The sequence below is a fragment of the Galeopterus variegatus genome, unplaced genomic scaffold (genome assembly GCF_000696425.1).
Source record: "Galeopterus variegatus unplaced genomic scaffold, G_variegatus-3.0.2 Scaffold2336, whole genome shotgun sequence".
NCBI classification, from domain to species: Eukaryota; Metazoa; Chordata; class Mammalia; order Dermoptera; family Cynocephalidae; genus Galeopterus; species Galeopterus variegatus.
In genome coordinates this window covers 216,069-242,141 of record NW_007728447.1, presented here as the reverse complement: position 1 = coordinate 242,141, position 26,073 = coordinate 216,069, and the positions used below count along the sequence as shown (strand labels likewise).

At 38.5% G+C, this 26,073-nt stretch overlaps 1 protein-coding gene across 1 annotated transcript in view; it reads left to right on the top strand.

Moving 5' to 3' along the window:
- The window catches only part of CUL5 (cullin 5), a 64,629-nt gene extending 50,799 nt beyond the window's left edge, over nt 1-13,830 (top strand). The window contains exons 12-17 of the mRNA XM_008581370.1: nt 519-642; nt 967-1,142; nt 1,686-1,847; nt 2,817-2,935; nt 3,536-3,659; nt 10,210-13,830. Of these exons, the coding sequence (XP_008579592.1) occupies nt 519-642; nt 967-1,142; nt 1,686-1,847; nt 2,817-2,935; nt 3,536-3,659; nt 10,210-10,404 (900 nt within the window). The 3' untranslated portion in view covers nt 10,405-13,830. The remainder of the gene's footprint in view (nt 1-518; nt 643-966; nt 1,143-1,685; nt 1,848-2,816; nt 2,936-3,535; nt 3,660-10,209) is intronic.
- The last annotated feature ends 12,243 nt before the right edge of the window (nt 13,831-26,073 follow it).

Genomic DNA, 26,073 nt, shown 5'->3' with positions numbered 1-26,073 from the left:
ACATGATGCCCACAGTCAGCTTTCTTCTGTAACTCCATTTATGTTTTATTTCGTTTTCATTTACAACATTATTGCTTTTCATTTCTTCAGTGTACTTTTATCATCTCTGTTGGCCAGTTACCTCTTTTGATTATCCATTTTTGTTAAACATGTGGGTTTATTATTGGTAGACAAGGATGCAACAAAACTACACTTTTCTGTCTGGATTAACCGAATAAACAGATGACTATTTTGAAAGTATTGTGATTGGCCACTGGTCATGATGTGCTTCTGTTACTTTTGTAATTTGTGGATTGAGGAGCTAGAAATGATTTTTGTACTTTATGCAATTACATTTATTATACAGTGGCAACTGAAAGTTGAACTTAATAGGTATTAGGCTATAAACATTGTAATAAATAAGGGTAAGAGGGATAATTTTGTATTAAAGCATCCAAGACTTAGTTTTTTATTAAAATTTTTTCTAATAGTATATCAGATTATGTATTTATTGCCTGTTCTATCTTTGGTTTTTGTAGGAAGTTGGTATGCCGGCAGATTATGTAAACAAACTTGCTAGAATGTTTCAGGACATAAAAGTATCTGAAGATTTGAACCAAGCTTTTAAGGAAATGCACAAAAATAATAAATTGGCTTTACCAGGTATTATTTTATATTTACACATACATTTAAACTTTTAAAAACTTAAACTTTTAAAAAAAGAATCTTTGTTTTCAAGTAAAATAAAAATAAACATCAGCAGTAATAGATCCAAAGATGTTATGAAGTCCATGTTCCTTGGAGATAGCTGTCAAAGCAGAATGTTAGATTTGCAGATCCTTATTTTGAAACAAAAGGACACTTTTAACAAAATCTGTAAATCCTTGTTTATTTTTTGCCAAAGCTTACCCTGTATTATTTATTTTGAATTTCATCTGTCAAAATTATTTACTTTATATCTATATGTTCTAATATTCTTGCCCGTAGCTGATTCAGTTAATATAAAAATTCTGAATGCTGGCGCCTGGTCACGGAGCTCTGAGAAAGTCTTTGTCTCACTTCCTACTGAACTGGAGGATTTGATACCTGAAGTAGAAGAATTCTACAAAAAAAATCATAGTGGTAGAAAATTACATTGGCATCATCTCATGTCAAATGGAATTGTAAGTAGATGGTATCTTAATTCAGCTATCAGTTTAGGTGAAGGTAGCAGGATTCCAAATAAGAGTTATTTAGACAATGTAGATTTTTGCCCCTCTCACATGTGAAAGTTTGAACAGGAATAGTGGATCTGTTCCATGAAGTTGGTAGGGACATAGGCTTCTGGTTATACCATCACACTTAAGCTATTGTCCTTGTCTGCAGAATCCATTATGATTCCCTCTATGTCTGTCTTCCTGTCAAGAGGAAGGGAAATGAGAGGGTGCTCCTTTTAAGGACAACTTCTAGAAGTTTCTTCTGTCATTTCCATTCCCATCACACTGGCCAGAAGTCAGTCACACGACCACATTTTTGCTACAGGGAAAAATGAGATGTGTCTGTACTCCGGGCAGTCATTAAAGTCTGTCAAAAGTTTTAGTACCTTGTAAGAAAGGGAAAATGGATAGTGGAAAACAACTAGCAGTCTTTTTCACAGATATTGTACTAGATAGATGGTAATCATGATGAAGATGTTCTTTATTAAAAATCTATTTCATCTATTATAGATAACATTTAAGAATGAAGTAGGTCAATATGATTTGGAGGTAACCACGTTTCAGCTGGCTGTGTTGTTTGCATGGAACCAAAGACCCAGAGAGAAAATCAGCTTTGAAAATCTAAAACTTGCAACTGAACTCCCTGATGCTGAGCTTAGAAGAACTTTATGGGTTGGTTTGTTTGTTTTATGTTTTTTGTTTTTAAAATTGTATCCTATCAGGTAGCAGGAAATATGTGATTGGCTTGTAACAAATTTTTGAATTCATAACACTCTGAAAAATGCTTTTTAACCTAGAAAAATGTACAAGTGAGGTATTTATGGAAAAAAGAGACTGAAAATAGGCAAGTTACTAAGACAGAGAAGGATTGAGTTGGTTTTTAAATGTTACCTTGTGAGGAATGTGACCAAAAACATGTACTTAATTTTTATACTGAGAGTATGTTCAAAGATTTTTATGATGACCAAAACTCAAAGAGTTAGAAAACTTTGGTCCTTTCAAGGACTTGTAAAATGTACTCATTACCCTACTGCTTGTAACTACATTACTCCTACTCCATAGAATTTTTATGTTTACCTATGGAGGAAACAGCTGGTATATATCCGGCAAGTGGTGTTTGCAGTGGTGCTGTGACCAATTCTAATTTCCTGTCCTATCGTTAAGAGAGCATTTATTTTTTATTTTTTATTATTATTATTATTTTTTGTCTTTTTCTGTGTCCGGCAACGGATCGCAACCCTCAGTGTTGCCCCCGTACCGGGCCAGGGACCGGCAACGGGATTGCAGCCCTCGGCGCTGCTCCCGCGCCTCGCTCAGCCAGTGAGCAGGAACCGGTCTGTATGTGGGATCCGAACCCTCGGGCGGGAGCGCCGCTGCGCTTCCCAAGCGGCGCACCATCCAGTGCGCCACCGGGCCGGCCCAAGAGAGCATTTATTGCTTCCTCATAGCCAACTCTTCTCTCCTCCTCCACTCGTTCCTCATTATGCATTTACATTGCTGTATTCATGAAAGTACCAAATAAAAGTTTGAATTCTGAATTTGTTTATAATCCTTTCTTATTTATTTTGATCATGTTGGAGATTGACCTTAGTATTCCCTACTGTATATAGATGCTAATTGTTTTTTCTTTATTCTTCATAGTCTTTAGTAGCTTTCCCGAAGCTCAAACGGCAAGTTTTATTGTACGAACCTCAAGTCAACTCACCCAAAGACTTTACAGAGGGTACCCTCTTCTCAGTAAACCAGGAGTTCAGTTTAATGTAAGGTTTATGTTGGTTCATCTAAAATAAAATTACCTTGTTTGAATTTTAGTTCTTTGTTTTTTAGCAAAATATTATTTTCCTTACATGATATTTAAAACATAACTGTATAATGTTATCACTCTAAATTTATATCATTTAGTTGTTTATTGGAGGTGTTTACTTCTTTACCATATTTTTCATGGACACTTTTTTGGTATCTTACATTATACTGTTGCTTTTCGTGTTTAAAGTAAACATCCTTTGGCACTCTAAGGTAACTTTATCCAGGCAAAGTATTTTTCTTAAGATCCAATAAAATGATAATGCTGAACCATAACCCATCTATATTCAATTGTCAAATTATTTTCATGGCAATATAAATTATATTAACTTTGTTATTAGAGGAAGTGTAGTCATTTTATTAAAAGGCTATAACATGTTTGAGGGGAATTACAGAGTTTTAAATAAAGCTATATATGTTGGTTATTGTTACCTTTCCTTTAAACAGTTCTGGATATAATTTTTAGAATATTTCTCAACCTTTTCTCTCATACATTGTTGCTATAATATGTTTAAAGCCCTTTCACTGTAAAATATTTGATTCAATGTTTTTTATAGAAAAAATGCAAAAGTACAGAAAAGGGGTAAAATCAACTTGATTGGACGCTTGCAGCTCACTACAGAAAGGATGAGAGAAGAAGAGAATGAAGGAATAGTTCAACTAAGAATATTAAGAACCCAGGTTTGTAATATTAAGATAGAATATCTAAATTTTGAAACATCTTGTTTTGTTTTGTTTTTAAATCTTTGAACCATTTTTTAATTTAAAAGCGTGTAGGTATTCAACCTTTGTAAGAAGGAGCTAATCGTCATTTTACTGGAATTTAAAATCATATTCTCTTAGCTGCTGAAAGTGATGTCTGTAGGGCCTGATGACCTCCAGTAGATTCTGCTCTATTGGTTAAGTAAAACCTTGGTTTTGGTTATGTTTTTCTTGGACCTCCATCTGAATAAATATATCTCAGCAACAAATTACAGTTGTAGGATTGAAGTACTTAAATTTGTATTTAATTTTAAAACTTCTAATTTTGATGTAATGTGAAATTAGGAAATTATTTTATTTAGAACCAAAAAAAGTTCTCTGTTATCCATTTCTTCTTTTATTTTTTTTAATTTATTTTTTATTTATTTATTTATTTTTAAAAAGATGACCGGTAAGGGGATCTTAACCCTTGACTTGGTGTTGTCAGCACCACGCTCACCCAGTGAGCAAACCGGCCATCCCTATATGGGATCTGAACCCGTGGCCTTGATGTTATCAGCACCGCACTCTCCTGAGTGAGCCACAGGCTGGCCCCATTTCTTCTTTTAAAAATACTCTACGGTGTTGATAACACCAAGGTCAAGGGTTTGGATCCCATTACTGGCCAGCTGCCAAAAATAAATAGATAAATAAAAATAGAATAAAAAATATATATATATTTTTTATATGATGTGACTTTTTAAAATTTTTATTGAATCAAAATTGATTATACATATTTTGGGGATTCAACATTGAAATATGTTGATGCAATCAATATTACTAGCATATATATTGTTACAAATCATAATTATTCTTTATGCTCCTTGTCCAATCTCTCCCCATCCCCCCTCCAATTACCCTAGATTTCTTCTCTCCCTCTGAAAGAATAATAGTTACTCTGTTGATTTGTTGCCTAGATGATCTGTCCAATTCTGAGAGGTGTGATCAGGTCCCCCAACATTATCATAGAGCAGATGCTTCTTCTATCACTCTGAAATGAGCTTTGTGAAGAGAGACATCCTCTTCTTTTCTTTATCTCTGCTGGTGACTCTCCTTGTGTAAATGCACTCCAGTGGCTGACAGACTATCTTCGTGGTGGTTGAGGTGTCTGGCCACTTTCGCAGCAGCTGTGGTTATTGTGGTGGCTGTGGGGGGCCACCCACATGGAGGTGATGTTTTTTGCATGCCCCAAGGCACTGGCGTGATGTGCCTGGTTGCGGGAGTGGGGGTCTGGTCCCCAGCTCCAAGCCTCAGATTCCCAGGCAGGCCTCGAGGCACTGGCAGTGTGAGTGGTTGTGGGTAGGGGTCCTGTCCTCGACTCCATGCTTCATGTCCCCTGGCAGGCTCCAAGGCGCTGGTGGTGTGCATGGGCCGGAACTAATTTTGTCCTTTGCTTACTTCTAACACGGGGGAACTTCCTGCGGGAACCAGTACTTGAGCTCTGTGGTTTAGCTAAATTGCTGCTTTGCTGCTGTTTCCCTAGGGAAGGCTTTTTGTGCAGTTCAGGGCTTAATGGTTGACCTTATAGGTACTTCGAGCTCTCCAGAGAGTCGGTGCACCTGGGTTGTGTAGAAACTCTGATCTGGGCCTGAGTTTTTTCATCAAACTGCACCCTATGCAATTCTGCATCCCCAACCAGTCTCCTCTGAGAGGTCCTATGCTGACTGAGGGGCAGATCAGCTGTCCTTGCTGTGTCCCGGTGTTCTCCCAGTGGGCCTATCTCCCCCAGCACCCATGCTCCAAACATTTCCCATGGGACAGGCCCTGTACCGGTCCCCTGTGTTGACTTGCTGGCGTCTGAATGGCTCCCTTTTTTCAGCTGTTCTGGCTCCTCTCTCCTGTGTGGGTCCATGGGAATCCTCTCAGGGGTCTTGCTGTCCTGGGGGCCACCAAGCCCCTCTTCTCCTCTGCCGCCTCCTAGTAACTCCATCTGAAGGGCACAGCTAAGGCTTCTGCCAGCTCCTGCTCCATGTACTCGGCAGCTCCAGCATTAAAGCAGCTACAGTCCGGAACACTCAGAGCAATTTTTTCTTTCTCTCATCGTGGTTTCTCCTGCCTTCATGAACACCATAGTTCTCTCCTCATCTTCCCCTGAGCTCCAGTGGGCCCAGCTTGGCTAATGTTACATTTTTATAGTTGTAAATTGGTTGATCTGTGGGAGAGAGTGACGCTGGGGACCATCTATTCTGCTATCTTGACTGGAACTCGTTGAATAAAAATATTTTAAAACCAGAATTATGATATCTTCTTCTTTTTTTTTTTTTTTTCTTTTTTTCTTTTTGGTGGCTGGCCAGCAAGGGGATCCAAACCCTTGACCTTGGTGTTAGAAGCACCGTGCTCTAACCAAGTGAGTTTATCATCCAGCCCTAGAATTATGATACCTCTGAACATGATAAAGAGTACCTATTACAAACTAATGTATGGTTGTTTTAACTTTAGAAATAGTCTTTTAAAAACCAAGTTGTTCCACTTTTACTATTTTTATTTTTGTTTGAAACTTCTGGCCAGTGCAACAAAATATGAAACAAGGAAAAGACTGATATTTTTCATTACTTATAGATCACAGAATATGATACAGTAGCAGAGAAAAGATGAATAAATAAAAACCAATTGCTTTTTTATGTTAGCAATAAATAATTAAGGGGAAAATAAAATGAGAAACCATAAAATTTATAGGCATTTTTAAAAAGGTAGTACGTAGGACCTGTATGAAGAGAGTGGCTCTTTTGAATAAATAAAAGGGATAAACTCTTTTTTTCTTGTTCAAATTTTTGAAAGGTCTGGCCATTTGGCTCAGTTGGTTAGAGCATGATGTTATAGCACCAAGGTCAAGGGTTTGGATCCCCTTACCAGGCAGCCTCCAAAAAAATTAAAAAAGAAAGAAAATTTTGGGAGGTGTAATTTATATACAATGGAATGCACCTTTCAAAGCGCAATTTTCAATGAGCTGCAATAAATGTATATACCTACATGACTGTCACCCCAATTAAGATACAGAACATTACTGTCATTCCAGTAATTTCCTATGTTTCCTATCCAGCCAGTCTGCCCCGTACCTCAGCTGATTCTTATCACCATTGCTTAGTTTTACCTGTTCTAGGTCTTCATATAAATGGAATCAGACAGTATATACTCCTGTGTCTGGCTTCTTTTGCTCAATATGAGATTTCTTATTCTTTCTTGATAAGGCTGAATAACTTAAAGAGTCCATTTTTCCCATATTAGTACCAGGTTCACTAAATTTCATATAAAAATTCAACTCGGAACATTTTTGGAATTTTACAAATTGATTCTTAGTTTTATCAAAGTAAATAAGTTAGAGTAATTGAGAAACTTAATAAGAATAAGGTGATGGTGGTGGTGGAGCTTGCCCTGCCAAATATTAAAGTCTATTAAAATATCTACAAGGGCCGGCCTGTGGCTCACTCGGGAGAGTGTGGTGCTGATAACATCAAGGCCACGGGTTCGGATCCCATATACGGATGGCCGGTTTGCTCACTGGGTGAGCGTGGTGCTGACAACACCAAGTCAAGGGTTAAGATCCCCTTACCGTTCATCTTTAAAAAAAAAAAAAAATCTACAAAAATAAAACAGCATGGTAAGACAATTAACTGAAGAAAATAACTAGAGTTAAACCTGCTGTGTAAGTATAGACAAACTTATGTGATAAAGGAAAGAGTTTTCATAATGCATGAACAGGAAATGTATTATTCAATGGGAGGTATTGGGAAATGTAGTATACTTTTGGGGGTAAAATCAAGATATATTCCTTGTTGACAGCCAAACCAGGATAAATTCCAGGTAGATTAAAGAGTTGAAATATGTAATGGGATGGCAGGTGTAGTCATATTATACGATGTCCAGAGAAAGTGGAGTTCTTTTGTTTTGTCTTAAACTGATCCACAGTTATGCCCAATCCAATAATCTAAGCTATTTCTTTAGGTAGTGCTCTTTCTTTAGGTAGGTGCTATTTCTTTAGGTAGAAGACTTTCTTCTTTCTTTGTGATTCTACTCTATTCATCCCCATTGTTGGCTGTTATTATCGGTGGCATCTGAATATATTGAGTGTAAGAGGAATTCATTTGACCTCGTAGTGACAGTGAGGGGATCTTAATATCTAAATAGTTGTGACATTTGTCCTGGGTTCTTTTTTTTTTTTTTTTTTTTTAAAGATGACCAGTAAGGGGATCTTAACCCTTGACTTGGTGTTGTCAGCACCATGCTCACCCACTGAGCAAACCGGCCATCCCTATATGGGATCCGAACCCAGGGCCTTGGTGTTATCAGCACCACTCTCCCGAGTGAGCCATGGGCCGGTCCTTGTCCTGGGTTCTTGCTCTTGGCAGTTCTTGAGTGGTTTCTCTCTCATCTTTGGGAATTTGGCTTTCTGTTGGTATACACTGCTAATGTCTGTAGCAGATGAATGTATGGCTTATTCTTTTACCAGTTGGTAAGGGCCACATGGCCTCTTCTCTGCTCTGACTGCCATTCCCCTGCTCTTGCTGAGTTTTGAGTCCTCTGAGACTCTGTCACATCTTCTGTGTGACCCCTTGGCCTACATGGTACATAATAGGATAACCTAGCCCTGCTACTAAAGGCCCCTGTGCCGGGTCCATTGGCTCTAAACTCTATCTATATCGTGTGGGAACTGAGGGAGGTTCAGGAGTGCAAATTCTCTCCATCATATCATGTCACTCTTTAAGTGAGCTCCAGCATATCGAATGGGGACCAGGAACAGAACCCCTGTGCTCTGTTTTTCTCTTAGCTTCTCGAAGACAACCACCACCTTCACCTTTACCAAAGCTAGAAGAGGAGAAACAGACATTTACAGTTGTCCTTCCTTTTCACCCGTGGTTCCTGTAACCTTCAGTTGCCTGAAGGACAGATTTGGATACTTTCCCTCTTCACAGACTTTCCATCTTCCTTCTTGCTATCTGGACTCTTGACATAAACTCTGTTTATAGTCTATGACCAAGAGCCTGGTATCTCAGTTTATTGAGGGTGGAAGGAATTCACTTGACCTTCTAGTGTCATATCTATACAGGGGAAGTTGAAGGAATTTTCCTTTTTTTTTTTTTTTTTCTTTTGGCAGCTGGCTGGTACTGGCATCCAAACCCATGACCTTGGTGTTGTAAGGCTGCATCCTAACCAACTGAGCTAACCAGCCAGCCCAGGAATTTTTCTGTTGCTGAATAGTGCCTGACTCCAAACCTACTGATTTGCAGGAAAATTTCGTTTTAAATGCTAAAAGCATATTTTACTTCTTTTTCTCTTTTCACATTTCTTTTATATCAAATTCTAATCTCCACCCAGGCAGATAGGTGCCTTTTGTTAGCCAATGAGAGGGCTTGTACTGGAAAAGGTAAAAGAGAAAAGAATATTTAATAATTTTCAAATAGCCCCTATTGTAAGCTTAATAGTAATTTTGAAAGTCATCAAGACTATTGATAAAATTGACCTAAATGAAAAATGTTTATTCCTTTAGAAAGTTAGCATTTAATTGAGCCAATACAAACTTAAGATGGTATTAATAGCAAATATTATTTATTAAGCTAGTAAATACATAAAGAGCAATACTTACTGATTTTTTATTTATTTTTATTTTTATTTTTTTTCCTTTTTGTCTTTTTTCGTGTCCGGCAACGGATTGCAACCCTCAGTGTTGCGCCCGTACTGGACCGGGACCGGCAACGGGATCGCAACCCTCCGTGTCGCACCCGCACCTCGCTCAGCCAGTGAGCGGGAACTGGTCTGTATGTGGGATCCGAACCCTCGGCGGGAGCACCACCGCGCTCCCGAGCGGCGCAGTGTAGCAGTGCGCCACCGGGCCAGCCCCTTACTGATTTTTTAAACAGACACCAACTGTCCTCTACTACTACACAAAGAAATATCTCTGAATATAAGGGAAAAATTGCGTGTAAGGAAAAATTTTTTGTATCTTAATTTATGTTTAACACAATACCAGGTTATATATATATCATGTTCACAGGTAAAATAAATTTTTAACATGTGCATTGTGTGGAAAAAAGGATTGAAAGGAGATATATCAAAACATTAGATGTGCGGGCCGGCCCGTGGCTCACTCGGTAGAGTGCGGTGCTGATAATACCAAGGCCACGGGTTCGGATCCCATATAGGGATGGCCGGTTAGCTCACTGGTTGAGCGTGGTGCTGACAACACCAAGTCAAGGGTTAAGATCCCCTTACCGGTCATCTTTTTAAAAAAAAAAAAAACATTAGATGTGGTTTTCTTTCAACAGAGAGGTTATGGATAATTTTGCTTTTCCTTTTAAGCAGATTTTCCTTTATGGGGAGTAAAAAAAGATATTTTTATTTGTTAAGTAAAAGATAATGGTCTCAAGATTTATCTCATAGTGATTGCTATTCATTTGGATAGATATTGGATAGAGGATGAAATACGTAAAAAGCCATTTTTTGTTTTGTTTTACTTAATTTATTAATGCTCTTTCATTTTTATTTTTTCTTTTAGGAAGCTATCATACAAATAATGAAAATGAGAAAGAAAATAAGTAATGCTCAGCTGCAGACTGAATTAGTAGAAATTTTGAAAAACATGTTCTTACCACAAAAGAAAATGATAAAAGAGCAAATAGAATGGCTAATAGAGCACAAATACATCAGAAGAGATGAATCCGATATCAACACTTTCATATATATGGCATAACTTTGAATTTCATGGACAAAATTAAGACCCCAAATTTTGGAGTGCTTGGACAGAAAGTTGTAACAGTTTGTGCTGAAGAAAGGCTTATTTGGACTTTGATTACATAAATATTAAAATCTCTGCCTTACCTTACAAAACAACTATATTTTGCCAATCACATTAGTTAGCATGATGGCATTTTCCCTTCATGTTGCACACTCTTTAACAGCATGCTGTTTTGTGGAGAAACTTGCATTCATGAAGACCCCTTATGAACTTTTAAAAGTAAATTTGATTTGTACCCACTAGGAGAAATACAGTTGGGAAGGGTAAGGATGGGGTTCTTGTTGCTTTTTTCTCTTTTTTCCTCTCTTGAAAAAAATGTACTTGCACAGGAAGGATCTTCAGATACTCATGCACTGAAAAATGCTGTTATCTTTTGTTTTTAAAAAATGCAATTAAAACTAGAAATAGCACTGTTGGTTTCTTTTGATGAAAAGAGTGAGCTGGTCAACACAACGTTGGGAGAGGGCAGATGAAGGTGAGAGATAAGTATTTTAATAGTATCAAATTGTTTGTTCAAACATTGCTTCAGTGTAATAACTAGATTTTAATGGCGACCTATAAATAGTATTAAATATTTCAAACTTACAAACGTTGGTTTCTTTTAAGCAGGAGACTGCTGTTTTAGTTGTTAAATGATAAGGTTTTTGGTGTTTTTTTTTATGTTATGTTATATGGCTGGAGAGCTTGTTTTGAAAAAGTGAGACTTATGTTAATTGTTGCTTCAATTGTTTAAAAAAAAATGTATGGAAATAGGCAGGTCATTACGATTGCAGAGTCAGAATAGCAAAACAAACATATTAAGTGTGTTAGTAAACACACTTAATATGTATATACCTAATATTTATGATGCCATGTCTAAATTTATGGAAAGGAATTCAGAAATCTCCTGCTCTGATATAACATAGTTATGTAACTGATCTCTTAATCTGTGGCATAGAACTATTTTAGTATTTTAAATCTCATGATTAGGGATTTATAGCCTCAAGTTTCTGGAAAGAAAGACATTCTCTTTTAAAAAGTAGTAATTAAGTATCAGTCACCCAGGAGGAAAAGGACAACCACAACTAAGACCTGAAAAGCATAAGCAAAATTGTTGCAATCATAATATGAGCAGTAAACTTGCCAAATATATGTACATATATATTTATATAGTTTAAAAATAAACATTTAAAAAATGTTCAGAAGGCAACACTTACCTTGTTCCTTCCAGTCAGTCCAAAGTGGCAATTTATTACTTGCTGGCAACTGAATACCCAGAGTAGAGGAAATCTGAGGACTGAAGGACTTGAACAACTTAAAAGAGAAAAATTTATTCTCCATTGGAAAAGAATGGCTCAACATGGATTTTTATTCATTGTGGTGCACATTTCAAGTTTTCTTACAAATTATTTTATATCTTGTTTCATGTTAATATTTTAAAAGTATGGTTTTGAAGATTGTAGGAAATGGAGTGCTGAAAGACATACAGTATTATATTACAGCAGAGTGCTTTTAAGAGCATTTCATGAAATCTGTCCCCAAGCGGCTTTGTGAGCTGCCTCTTGAAAGGAAGAAAAGCAAATTTAAAACATTTAAGGTTTTGCTGATTGTAGTCAAATGCCTATTCTGAAATTCATAGGAAATTGGAATTTTGTTTATAATTTAAAATCTTACACTTCAGCTCTAAGGTAGCATATGTCAATTATTGGACCAAGAATATTACGAAGAATTAAACTAAAGTTAGTGCTCACTGTTTTCTCTAATTAGATGACTGTTAACAGTGGATAAATTTGAAATTTAGAAGAAATAATTTTGTAATAATTATGGCTCTTATGTTTAACAAATAGTTTGGTATTGGTATATTTGCTTGCCCCAATACAAGAATGCCAAAAAAGAAAACAATGGGAGGAAAAATTATAGGCCATTTTTTAAAGTTTAAGATTTGTTGTTTTAAACCATAATCGTTCTCAGAATTTTTTTGGAATTTCTAATCTTTTTGCTCATTTAATTTGAGAATGAGAGCCATGATGTTTTGATTTATAAAGTCAAATCTAATGCAAAAGTGGGTAACACTAAATCCATAGAAAAATTTTCTATTAAATTTTATACATTTTTAAATAGCTAATTATGTCCTAATTGTATTTTGGGGATTGAACAGTAGCAAATACTGTAGGCTTACAGTTTTCATCTTTTTTTGTTGTTGTGTATACAAAAGTTTGTCTAACTACTTTTTGGTGTTTACGAAAACCATTTATTTGACAAGGTGCCTGTACCATTGTTGAATTTTCTTTAAATATGTTTTGACAATAGATTTGCTAATAAAAAGCTGAAAAAAAAATCTTAGCAATTTGCTAAAGGTACAGAATCACAGTTAGTATACTTTATCAGGTATCTTTTCTCCAATGTGCACTTAAAATTAGTGCTATCTGAGCAGAGATGAAACCTGACATAGTTAAGGGAAAAGAAAATCTAGCCCCCCTGACGCCACCCCCCAAATATATATTTAATTCATTTTCATGAGTAGTATGGCAGAAGGACACTTCAGAGGTTAATTTAGGCTTTGAATACTCATCTTCTAATATAAAGATGGAGCCATCTGGAAAATGTTAACCTTTGTTGCCATCTCATTGACAGAGTTAAGTAGACATGAAACAATGAAAATATAGAACAATTTTGATGCTTACAGTGAGATAAATATTAGAACATTACTGTTCCAATGATTTAGTGAGGATCTTGAAATAAATTCTGAAGTCTTCCAATTTTTACATTTAATGGAGGGGTTCCTGAGTTCTGTCACCTGTTTGTTTAAGTCTCTGGCTCTTATTTTGTGCATAAATGTTAAAATTTCCAAAAATGAAATGTTAGCTTTCTTTTTTCTACTTTTTATTATTAAATTTAATACAAAATATGACCTGCATAGTTAAGTATTTTGCATTATTCGCAGTAGGATGTCATTAGCCCTGCTCAAAGGGCAAATTTTAAAAATTCAATTTGGGTGAAAAATTTGCTAGTTTTACAGAAAGATTTGCTATCTTAAACTCAAGCTGGTTTTTCTATTTTCATGTAAATGACTGGGATGCTGTCTTATAAATCCTTCCAAGGTCATGTTTGTGAATAAACATTACATGAGAGCTTTCCTGTCATCTACACTATTTGTTGTCTGCAGCGTTGAACAAATTTTGAGTTCCTGAGTTGTAATCTATCCTCATATGGTCTATACAGTTTTGAATGTGTGCCACTACATACTGAGATGATAATGCTGTACAGTTTTAAATGGTAGCCATTTCTGTATGCAGTAGGCTGAAATATTTTGATGAACTGCTTAATTTTTGGATTTTATTTTTTAAGTTGTATAATTTATTTTCTTGCAAAATAAAAGTGTAATATAAAAGCTTTCACCTATCCAGAAAATGTTGATATTCTATTATAAAATAGTTTCTAAGAATTTAATTTAGGGCCAGCCCGTGGCTCACTCGGGAGAGTGTGGTGCTGATAACACCAAGGCCCCGGGTTCGGATCCCATATAGGGATGGCTGGTTCGCTCACTGGCTGAGCGTGGTGCTGACAACACCAAGTCAAGGGTTAAGATCCCCTTACTGGTCATCTTTAAAAAAAAAAAAAAAAAAGAATTTAATTTAATTTAATTTAAGTTTTTATAGTAGGTGAAATAGTCTCAGCCAGCCTCAGGAATCAGAAATATGAAAAGTAACCCACTTTTTTTTAGATTTCAAATTCTCATTCAAAATGAAAGCAGTCGAGAGTGTAGCTTTTCCACTAATGATAACATATAGCTGTCATGCCTTGAAGAGGTCAAAAATTTCAGATCTCAAAGTGATTAATACATTCATAAGTTTTGGGCCGGCCCGTGGCTCACTCGGGAGAGTGCGGTGCTGATAACACCAAGGCCACGGGTTCGGATCCCACATAGGGATGGCCGGTTCGCTCACTGGCTGAGTGTGGTGCTGACAACACCAAGTCAAGGGTTAAGATCCCCTTACCGGTCATCTTTTAAAAAAAAAAAAAATACATTCATAAGTTTAGAGCTGGCCAGTTAGCTCAGTTGGTTAGAGCACCACCTTGTAACACCAAAGTCAAGGGTATGGAACTTCATACCGGCCAGCCACACCTCCCCACCAAAAGAAAATTCATCAGTTTAGATAGGCCATATTATAACAAAATTCAAATTTTATATTGAATAACAATAAAAAATAAGTTATTTCACATTTTGGAAATATTTGAAAATTTGCAAAATACTTATTTCAAATCTAGGGATAGTTTAGTAACAAGGTTATTAAGATGGACAGATATGCCCAATAGCAATTAGTTACTGATAAAGTGAACAATTTAACAATCAGAAAATACTGACTAATGAAAACCTGAATTGTATATAGGGACCTAACTGCATAGAGAAACTAAAAGAAATTTAAAAGGCTCTTTTAAATTCAAAGACCATATGTTATTCATTTCTACTTGTATTAGTCACTAAATAAGTGTTTCTTGGAGAACTGGATGGACGAACACATTTGAGTTCATAATGACCCTAATCTCAACCTTGGACTTTCACTGGGATTGGTGGGAGAGGAGGTTGATTTGGAAATAAAGCTACAGAAAGTATGGTCTCAGTATAAAATTCACCTGAACCAAGAGACAAATTTACCATTAAACTTAAGCTTTTGGTCCCATTACTTGCACAGGCCCCTTCGAAGGCCCTGAGAGGGGCCTTAGGAATTTTGTATTTATAGTTTTGTATTACTTTTTTGTGTGTGTGTGTGACAGCTGGCCAGTACAGGGATTGAACCGTGGACCTTGGTGTTATTAGCACCATGCTCTCCCAAGTGAGCTAATTAGCCCCAATTTTGTATTATTTTTCTTAAAAAGGGACCCCAAAATATCAAAAATTGGATCCAGCCCCTACTACAACTGAGTGCAGAAAGAAACCTGTCTGGTATATAGTAGGACTGAATGTGAATTGAATGAATGAGAGCATGTGTGCCTGAGAACAGAGTAGGGTTCAATATTTTTAGTTTTAAATGAGGAGACTTTATTTGCAATTCCCCATTCTAGATTATACAATCAAATATGGACTTTGTCTTTTTTTTTTTTTTTTTTTTTTGTGACCGGCTGCACCGCACTCAGTGAGTGCACCGGCCATCTCTATATAGGATCCGAACCCGTGGCCAGAGCGCTGCTGCGCTCCCAGCGCTGCACTCTCCCGAGTGCGCCACGGGGTCAGCCCCAAATATGGACTTTGTATGTCACTGAACTCCTGTTTTGATCAATGGTCAATCTGCAGCAGGGGACTTAGGCTATTGAGAAGTTCCAGACTTCTATGAATATCTGATTAAAGCAAAAGACATGCATATAAAGATGTAAACAATTCTGTGTTCACACACCCAAGGTTAAAAATCTATTATTCCCCACACCACATTATTGATTCTACTTCTGTATTAGTTTTAGAATCTGACCTTTGTTTAGCTCTACTTCAACTGTGTAAACTCTGTGAATAAGAACACTTCATAGTATGCTAATACCATCTGAGGTAGGTAAGGATACACCTTGAGTAGCTGCTGGGTTGCTTCTTGGCCTACATTTTTGAAGCAAACTATCTTGAGTAGAGTGGTAAGTATTCAATAAGATTGTTTTAAATCTTTGGCATTTTTGGACCATTGGCCTATCCTTTATTTTTCTCTTAATTGAGCATATACCTCAGTGCCTGAGTCCCAGGACACCAGAACATGTAAATCAGATCTTTCCCTTTAGCCTGTAGCCGAGAGATCACTCCAAATCTAAAGCATAAAAGCAGGGAAAGGATTTTCATCATTCTTTAATTCCCCACTTTCTAGTGCACTAGATCCTTGCTCAGTTAGGGGCCCATTATTTGTGAAATTAAATTGAGAGGCTTGGGAACCACTGTTGACCATCCTCTAAAGGTAGAGGAACATGTAACAAGCTCAAAAGCATTCTCTGGACAAGTAGGACTTCTGTCTTATACTTATTAAGAACTTCCAGGGCCAGCCCGTGGCTCACTTGGGAGAGTGTGGTGCTGATAACACTAAGGCCATGGGTTCGGATCCCATATAGGGATGGCCGGTTGCTCACTGGGTGAGTGTGGTGCTAACAATACCAAGTCAAGGGTTAAGTTCCCCTTACCGGTCATCTTTAAAAAAAAAAAAAAAAACTTTCTTGCATCTCTTTGTTCTAGATCCAGAGAAATCATATGAAAGTTATTTTGGGAACACTCTACTATTGTGCATCTTCCTATTTATATTGTAATCATTTTTTTTCCCTCAGATACATGGGGTACAAATATTGCCATATACCTGCTACAGAAGCTCTGTTGAGACCTATACTTCTTAGATTTCAATGAAGATGTTTTATGGGGCATTGTATTCGCCTGTTTCTGTTGCTTATAACAAAATATACGGAACTGGGTATTTTAGAAAGAAAATAAAATTTATTTGCTCACAGTTTCAGAGGCTAGGAAGTCCAAAGTCCAGGGAACACCTCTGGTGAGAGTCTTGGTGGTGATGACAGTGACCTAGTAGTCTCACATTGCAAGACAGTGGAAGCAGAGAGAGAGAGAGAGACTCTTTGTGCTCCCCTTTTAAAGCCCTCCAAACAACACCCGTGACTACCATTTTTAATCCATTCACTATGGCACGATCCTAACACTCTAATCACTTCTTCAAGGCTTTTCAGTTACCGTAATAGGATTTCCCACCCTCAACAGTTACAGCAAGGATTAAGATTCAGTGAGGTGTGTGTGTGGGGGGGGGGGCATCCATCCAGTCTACAGCAGGCATAAACTAGAAAACCTAAGGAAATGGCATATGCAATTTGACCTAGGATGAGTATGTTAGTTTCCTAGGGCTGCTGTAACAAAGTACCACAAACTGGGTGGCTTTAAACACAAATTTATTGTTGGCTGAGGGAGAATCAGTTCCCTGCCTCTCTCCTTGCTTCTGGTAATTACTGGAAATCCTTGGTGTTCTTTGGTTTGTAGGTGCATCACTCTAGTCCCTGCCTCCGTCTCCACATGGCAATCTCCCCTGAGTGTGTGTATCTTTCTGTGTGTCCTCTCTTGTTTTAAGAACACCAGTCATTAGATTTGAGCAAACCCAAATGCAGTATGATCTTATCTTTACTTGATTACATCTCCAAAGACCCTGTTTCCAAATAATGTCACATTCATAGGTACCAGGAGTTAGGACTTAAACATATCTTTTGGGGTGGACACTATTCAGCCTAGTTCAATGAGTTATTCCAATAGTCTAACTTTGATAGAAGTTGCTTGTTATAGAAGAACTTAATTAAAAGTGAATATCAAATATCTTTGTTGTAGTATGAATCTAATATCCACACATTTTCTTAATTTCTCTTAAACATTTTAAATTTTCCCATTTGTTCCCTGCTGAGAAAATATTGTTCTCATATTTTTTTTTTTTAAAAGATGACCGGTAAGGGGATCTTAACCCTTGACTTGGTGTTGTCAGCACCACGCTCACCCAGTGAGCGAACCGGCCATCCCTATATGGGATCCGAACCCGGGGTCTTGGTGTTATCAGCACCGCACTCTCCCGAGTGAGCCACGGGCCGGCCCTTGTTCTCATATTTTTAAAACTAACTTCTAGAAGTAGGGGCTTATGGGCATTTACAGAGAAGAAGAGATCCGTATTTTATCATGACTCCTAGTATATGTTGCAAGACATATAATTTTGCCACTAGATAGAAGTATTGGCTAGATCACCTTGACAAATGTCACCTTAGAATATAAGATGAACACTTTTTGAAAGATGTAGCTCTTTATTAATAAATCTGTGTCCAGGCACTATATTACCTACTATGGCAGGAATTATAATCCAAAGCCACAAATTCAGGTATGCAAAAATTTTTGTTTAATTCTCTTTTAATTGGACCTAATTTTTTTTTTTTTTTTTTTGACATCTAGCAAGTATGGGGATCCGAACCCTTGACCTTGGTGTTAAAAGGGTGTGCTCTACCAACTGAACTAACTGCCAGCCCAGGACTTAACTTTTATTCCAATACTTCATTTCTATTTCACAGAAGAAATGTTAATCTAGTCACTTTCACCTACACTCAGTCAAATTCAGTTATCTTCTCATAAAATTTAGGTTTAAGGTCCGTCCTTTTCAGGATTACTTTCCTTCCTGGGCGTTCGTATCATCCTGGTTTGCTCAGACATAGGCTTGGGAGGCATTTCCACATTGACTTGTTCAGGGGGCCCAACTTCCTAAGTGTGGGGCCCCTTGCCAATTCCAGCTTGGCTAATTTCTTAACTTTTTTGTTTTTAGGTGGTTCAATTCTGCATTTATTGTGTATTTTAAGTTTTCCAATTATTATTATTTTTTTTTTTCTAAAAGATGACCGGTAAGGGGATCTCAACCCTTGGCTTGGTGTTGTCAGCACCACACTCACCCAGTGAGCAAACCGGCCATCCCTATATGGGATCCGAACCCGCGGCCTTGGTGTTATCAGCACCGCACTCTACCGAGTGAGCCACGGGCCGGCCCCAAGTTTTCCAATTATTAAATAATATTTGTTCTATTGATTAGCTGGAAAGAGGCAATTTTCTTAAACCTGGTTTTGAAAGTTAGATTCCGAATTGGGATGTCAGATTTCAAAGTTAGACATGGAAGAGAGATGTAGAGGCACCAATCTGTGTGGGGGTGGCAAGTTGTAAAGCCACGTGAGTTTTCCAGATTTTTTTTTCTCTTTTTTTGGTGGCTGGCATACAATGACAAGAAGGAAGAAAGCATAATAAGCACATTACATCCCTTCTTGCTTGCTAGTTATTTTCTCAACACTACTTGCAATATCTCCAGATCAGGGTCAAGCAAACTATACCTGTGGGCCAAATTTGGACTGTTGCTTATTTTTGTAGATAAAAGTTTACTAGAATACAGCCATACCTATTGGTTTATATAATGTCTATGCTTCCCAACCCCCACTCCACCCCCACCTCCACCCTCACCACCCCTGCTCCCGCTTTTAGCAAGCAGAAGATACTGAATGTCTATGCTTCTGACTTAGACCATCTGGCATGAGAAAGTTAAAATATTGCCTGTCTGACAATTTACAGAAAAAAATAAGCCCTGATCTAGTTGGCAGGCTCCTTGAACACAGGTCATATGTCTTACTTGTAATTTTTTTTTTTCTTTTGGCAGTACCTAGCATTGTTGGGTTTATAGTAGAAGCTCAGAAAATGTTCGTCAAGTAGATATTTGAAATGTAGACCAACAACTCTAATTTCTGTACTCTTAACTAACAGCTATAAGAAAATCACTCATTCAACTTTTGGGGGCTTTTTGAGTCACAGGGACATTCTGTGAGTCTGCCTTAGGCCCCTCATATCCAAACACCTTAAGCAAGTCATCTCAAACTTCTATTTAATCTCAGTGCTCATGTGGGCTACCTTTTCAGACAAGTTGGCTTGAATCAGGGAACTCAGCTCTATTGTCGTAACACAATTTATTGGGGGGGGTGGGAGGAGTTGATTCAGTTGTCACACTCCCATGTGCCAGGGCTGCAGGAGTCAGGGCTCGGAGACAAACAAGTCTCCAGTTTAAGGGACACACACACATGGTTAATCCTCTTCATTCCTCGCCAGCTCTAGCCTTTCTCCCCTAAACTCTACTTAACCAGTACTGGGTGGTGGTAGGAAAAATGGATTCTCATATCTTTTGTGTCTTTCACCTAAATTGTGTCTTTAGAAGAGTAAGAAAAGCAATTTGTTATGGTTTGGCTTCCCCTCAGGGTGACTATGGCTTCACCCTGGGTGTGAATGGGGGACAGTCATAGACAAAATTCTTTCCACATCTACTCCTCCTCCTCCACCTAAGTGCAGGTGTTCTCCAAGTTTATCTACAGATACCCTCTTTGCTGGGGATCTCATCCACTTAATGCTTTCAACTATCACCTCTCTGCCCTAACAACCAAGTCTATGCTTTAATCCTGAAAATTTTTTTTGAGAAATGTAAATAAAGATCAGAATTAGTTTTCATTTATTTAGGGATCTAAAATGTCCAAAGTGTGGACCACATACGGTTATTCTAGATGCTATGGATTTCCCTGTTTTCTGTTAAAATTCATGAATTTTCAAAGTCCTAGATTTTTAGAAAGGAAAAAAAAACTAAAAAAAAAAGAAGAAAAAAATGAAACAAAATAATAAAAAACAAAACGAAGGCAATGTCCTAGATTCTTAAATGAAAAAAAAGTTTGGTTTTTTTTTTTTTTTTTTTTGGCAGCTGGCCTGTATGGGGATCCAACACTTTGATTTTTTTTTTAAAAGATGACCGGTAAGGGGATCTTAACCCTTGACTTGGTGTTGTCAGCACCACGCTCAGCCAGTGAGCAACCGGCCATCCCTATATGGGATCCGAACCCGTGGCCTTGGTGTTATCAGCACCACACTCTCCCGAGTGAGCCACGGGCCGGCCCAGGATCCAACACTTTGACCTTTGTGATATTAGCACCACATTTTACCAAGTGAGCTAACTGGCCAGCCCTTAAATAAAATTTCTAACTACATTTTTGCCCACTGCTCATATTGGTGATAAATCTGTTCTTAGTTTTTTGAAGTTCAGTTTTGAAGAGTAGCTTGCCTGCAGTAGCTCTGGAAATAAATTCACTGTCCTTCTCCCCCAAATTCCCCTAAATCTCTCTGAACTTCTCTAGCTGTCCTGTCCAACACAGTGGCAATATTTCCTGATGGTGCCCTTTATGGAAGAATTGTCCAATCAGAGCCAAACCCTGTATTCCTAAAGCAGGAGGTCTCTGTAGTTAAGAGCCATTAAATAAAATTATAGAAGGCTATTATTTTGGAATATAAGCTCCTCGTTGGGAAAATAGAATAATCAGTCCTCCTCGCCTGCCTGTCTGGTTGGGGGTGGTGCAGCACATTCTTTGTAAATATGTTGGATGTGGGTGGAGTTAGTGCACATGCACAGCACTGCAACTTGGCTAGTATCTGCCTCAGGTGTCCGCCCTGCGTGGCCATGCTCTCAAACCTACAGCTCCAAGGACCTTTTTTGCTGGTTACCTAACTCATAGACCTGTGTGTGAGGGGTCTGGTAACCAAGCCTGGCATATGAGGGGCCTGGGGACCCAGCCTGGCATGCGAAAGGTTTGTGACCCAGTCTGTGAATGGGCTTGAGGGGTCTGTGAGCTCCAGACCCAGCCCTAGGTCAACAGTTGGCCCAGTTGGCAGGATTATGGGCGGGTAAAAGAGTTCGACACTCCTGCTCTATGCCCCAGAAGACCAGACTAAAAATCAAAATGGAGTCACCCCTGCCAAGTTCCATGTCACCAAACCTAAATTAAGTTGTGGTCTGATCTTCAGAGAAATCAGGAGAGAGAGATAACAGCCAATTTCCCAAACAGGCCAGTTTCAGTCTTCAACAGGTATGATAATTAAGTTCCCTCTGTTTTAATCCTCACACAAAAAAGATAGCCTGAAATTACCTGATGTTAAACAAACAGTTATTTTTCTTTGTTCTGTCTCTCTGTCCCCACCTTAAACAAGTAAAGTAACTTTGAAATGAGCAATCTGCTTTTTTTGGGGTGGCTGACTGGCAAGGGGAACCAAACTCTTGACCTTGGTGTTACAAGTGAGTGCTCTAACCAACTGAGCTAACCAACCAGCCCACTGTTTCTGTTTTCTTTAGCCTCTTCTGTCTATAAAACCAACCTCCTCTGCTCAGCTCATTGAACACTCCTATTTTATGGAATGACATGTTGCCTGAGTCGAGAATCACAATAAAGCCAATTGAGAGCCTTAAATTTGCTGTAATTTTGTCCTTTGACAGAGCCTAGACAAGACTGCCTTGGTTCGAACTGTAGCTATCACTAACTACTAGCTCTGCACCCTTGGACAAACTTCTCTGAGTTTTTTCATCTGTAAAATGTGGATAATGATACTCTGATTCAGTGCATTTATGTGAGGATTAAAAAAAAACTGTGAAAGAACTGGCCCATTTTAAGAACTGCATAAGTAGCTATTATAACTAGGCGTCTTTTACTGTTTGATCCCCTAGTCTAGTTAGCAGCCTTGGCCTCTCACAACTGGTAATCTCTATTTATTAGGCCAGACTAGCTGTTTAATTTTCTGAGTTATTTCTTTAAAAATTCAACTCAAAAATTTAACTGAGACTTTATTTTTTTTTTTAATTTTTTTTTTAAAGATGACCGGTAAGGGGATCTTAACCCTTGACTTGGTGTTGTCAGCACCACGCTCACCCAGTGAGCTAACCGGCCATCCCTATATGGGATCCGAACCCGGGGCCTTGGTGTTATCAGCACTGCACTCTCCCGAGTGAGCCACCGGGCCGGCCCCTTTAACTGAGACTTTAGAACCATTATACATTTCACACATATACACACAAAGCTTAAACACTGATATACATTGTAACGACTTTCTTTCAATAGCTATTTTAAGCAGTACAGGTATGGAAATATTTGTGCTTGGTCTAGGGTAGGGTCAGCAAGAGAGGAGAGGGTGTGAGTGTGACATTCAGAGGAAGGAGGTAGGGCCGGCCTGTGGCTCACTTGGGAGAGTGCGGTGCTGATAACACCAAGGCCATGGCTTAGATCCCATATAGGGATGGCCAGTTAGCTCACTGGGTGAGCGTGGTGCTGACAACACCCAGTCAAGGGTTAAGATCGCCTTACCGGTCATCTTTAGAAAAATAAAATAAAATAAAAAATGAAAAAATTTTTAAAAAGAGGAAGGAGGTAGGAATTGGTCTACTGAATATAGAGATTATCGTGGGTGTAGGAATCACAGAGTACTTTAAGGGACCAACCTGGGATGACTAGGAAATTAAAGATAGGGTGTTGTATTTATCTATTGTTATGTAAAAAAATTACCCTGAAACATAGTGGCTTAAAACAACAATAACCATTTATTTTATCTCTTTGTTTCTGTGGATAATGAATTCAGACAGAACATAGTAGTGACAGCTTTCTGCTCCATGATATCTGGAGTCTCAGCTGGAAGGGTTGAAGGCTGGGGACAGGAATCATCTGAGGACTCAGCCTGGGAAGTTACATAATATCACTTTTGCCATACTCCATTGGTCCTGGCAGTCAGCATGCCCTGCCCAGATTCAAGAAGAGAGAAAACGGACTCTGCCTCTGGTGGGAAGAGTGAGGTCAGTCACATTGAAAGAAGAGCTTGTGGGGTGGGAGAACTACAAGTGTGGCCATCTTTTAAAAATCAGTCTCCCATAGCTGCTAACAAAACAAGAACATGTTAAAACGTAATAAGGGTTGGGCCGGCCCGTGGCTCACTCGGGAGAGTGTGGTGCTGATAACACCAAGGCCCCGGGTTCGGATCCCACATAGGGATGGCCGGTTTGCTCACTGGGTGAGTGTGGTGCTGACAACACCAAGTCAAGGGTTAAGATCCCCTTACCGGTCACCTTTTAAAAAAAAAAAACGTAATAAGGGTAGAGATTCTACTCTCATGAGGAAAAACATGGCTTTGGCTCGGGGCACACTGAGTTGAAGTGTTTAATTTGAATGTTGTCACTCCTTTTGTCTTTTATATGACTACTAATATAAAGGAAAAGCATGTTACAAAGCCACGAAGATTTGATGTTCCCAGCTAAAGGTCCATAGGTAATGAGGTCTGGCCACTTAATTCAGTTTGTTAGAGCACGGTGCTGATCACACCTGGGTCCGGCGTTCAATCCCTGTGTTACTGAACTGAGAGGGGCTCATCGTCTGCTGTCCAAATATCTAGGAAATCTCTCACGCCAGAGTTGAAACTATGGCAAGTTTTACTTATAAACATTTATACCATTGACATTTTCCTAATTTACTCATTTTTAACAAATATATATATATATATGTAAATTGTTTATAGTAAACAAAGCTAGTCATTTAACTTATTATTATTATTATTAAGTAAAAGCAAGCTAAACCTTTATCGACTAGTTTTAACTAAGATCTTAGAGATATTGGACATAGGTACTGTGGATACATATGTCTCCAGGACTCACCTTGGTCTCCTGTCTAGACCCTGGAATTTTGAGGCTCAGAACGAAAGACATAAGCTTACAGCAAGATGTGTGCAAAACTCTGTGGGAAGCCCAGTAGCCAGTCTTCATAGCTTTAGTTCATAAAAAAAGTAAGCATAAAAAAATCTCACAAAAGGGCCGGCCCGGTGGCGCACTTGGTAGAGTGCGGCGCTTGGGAGTGCGGCGGCGCTCCCGCTGAGGGTTCGGATCCCATATAGAGACCGGTCCGCTCACTGGTTGAGCGCGGTGCGGGCGTGACACCGAGGGTTACGATCCTGTTGCCGGTTGCGGTACGGGCGCGACACAGAGGGTTGCGATCCCGTTACCGGTCACAAAAAAAAGACAAAAGGAAAAAATCTCACAAAAGCAACAATTTTATGACTTTAAAACATCAGAGAGAGTATAAATCTTTTTTTTTTTTTTTTTTTTTTAAAGATGGCCAGTAAGGAGATCTTAACCCTTGACTTGGTGTTGTCAGCACCACGCTCACTCAGTGAGCCAACCGGCCATCCCTATATGGGATCCGAACCCATGGCCTTGGCGTTATCAGAACCGCACTCACCTGAGTGAGCCACGGGCTAGCCCCAATCTATTTTGACCAACATACGAATGTAGGCAAAGATGTCTAAATTAAATTTAGAAAACATTTTTTATTTTATTTTACCAATAATCCTAAATGCTAGCTTTATTTACCAAAGATTATGCATGTATCATTTATAAGCCAATGTGGTACTATGTGGACAATATACAGATGTGTATAAGCATAACATACATGTAGACACAACATACAGCTTACATATGTATAAACGCATATACATAGAAACATAGAAATAAAGATCTTATAGTTTTAATTTAAAATCTTAGTTTTGAGACAGATTTAATATAAAATTCATTAGTTAAAAAACAGTTGGTGGGCTGGCCAGTTAGCTCAGTTGGTTAGAACACATCCTTATAACACCAAGGTCATGGGTTCAGGTCCCTGAATCAGCCAGCTGCCACAAAAACAAACAAAACTAAACAAAAACAACAGATGGATTTAAATTGAGTCTCTATAGAAGGAACAGGTTAAAGCTTATCTGTCCCATGTGACAGAAGCTCTGCCTAAAGCCAGGTAGCAGATTTATATATATATATATTTTTGTGACTGGTAAGGGGATCATAACCCTTGGCTTAGTGTCACCGGCACTGCGCTCAGCCAGTGAGCGCACTGGCCATCCCTATATAGGTTCTGAACCCGCGGCCTCGGTGCTCGGGCGCCGCTGTGCTCCCAGCGCTGCCCTCTCCCGAGTGAGCCACAGGGCCAGCCCAGCAGATTTATATTTTAAAGTACAGGGAAAGAATGTAAGTTTTTCCAAGGAGTTTGGGTGTGAGCGGCTTTGAAATCCTGCTCATGGTGTCATAACCATGGGTGCCAAGGGAAAACTTTCTCCTCGCTGCTGAGAAAATCACTGACAAACTTAGGTTGATACGAAGAAAAGCATAAATTACGTTTTTTAAAAATAGGTTCAGGGCCGGCCCGTGGCTCACTCGGTAGAGTGCGGTGCTGATAACACCAAGGCCACAGGTTCGGTTTAAAAAAAAAAAAAAAAATAGGTTCACTCTGGTA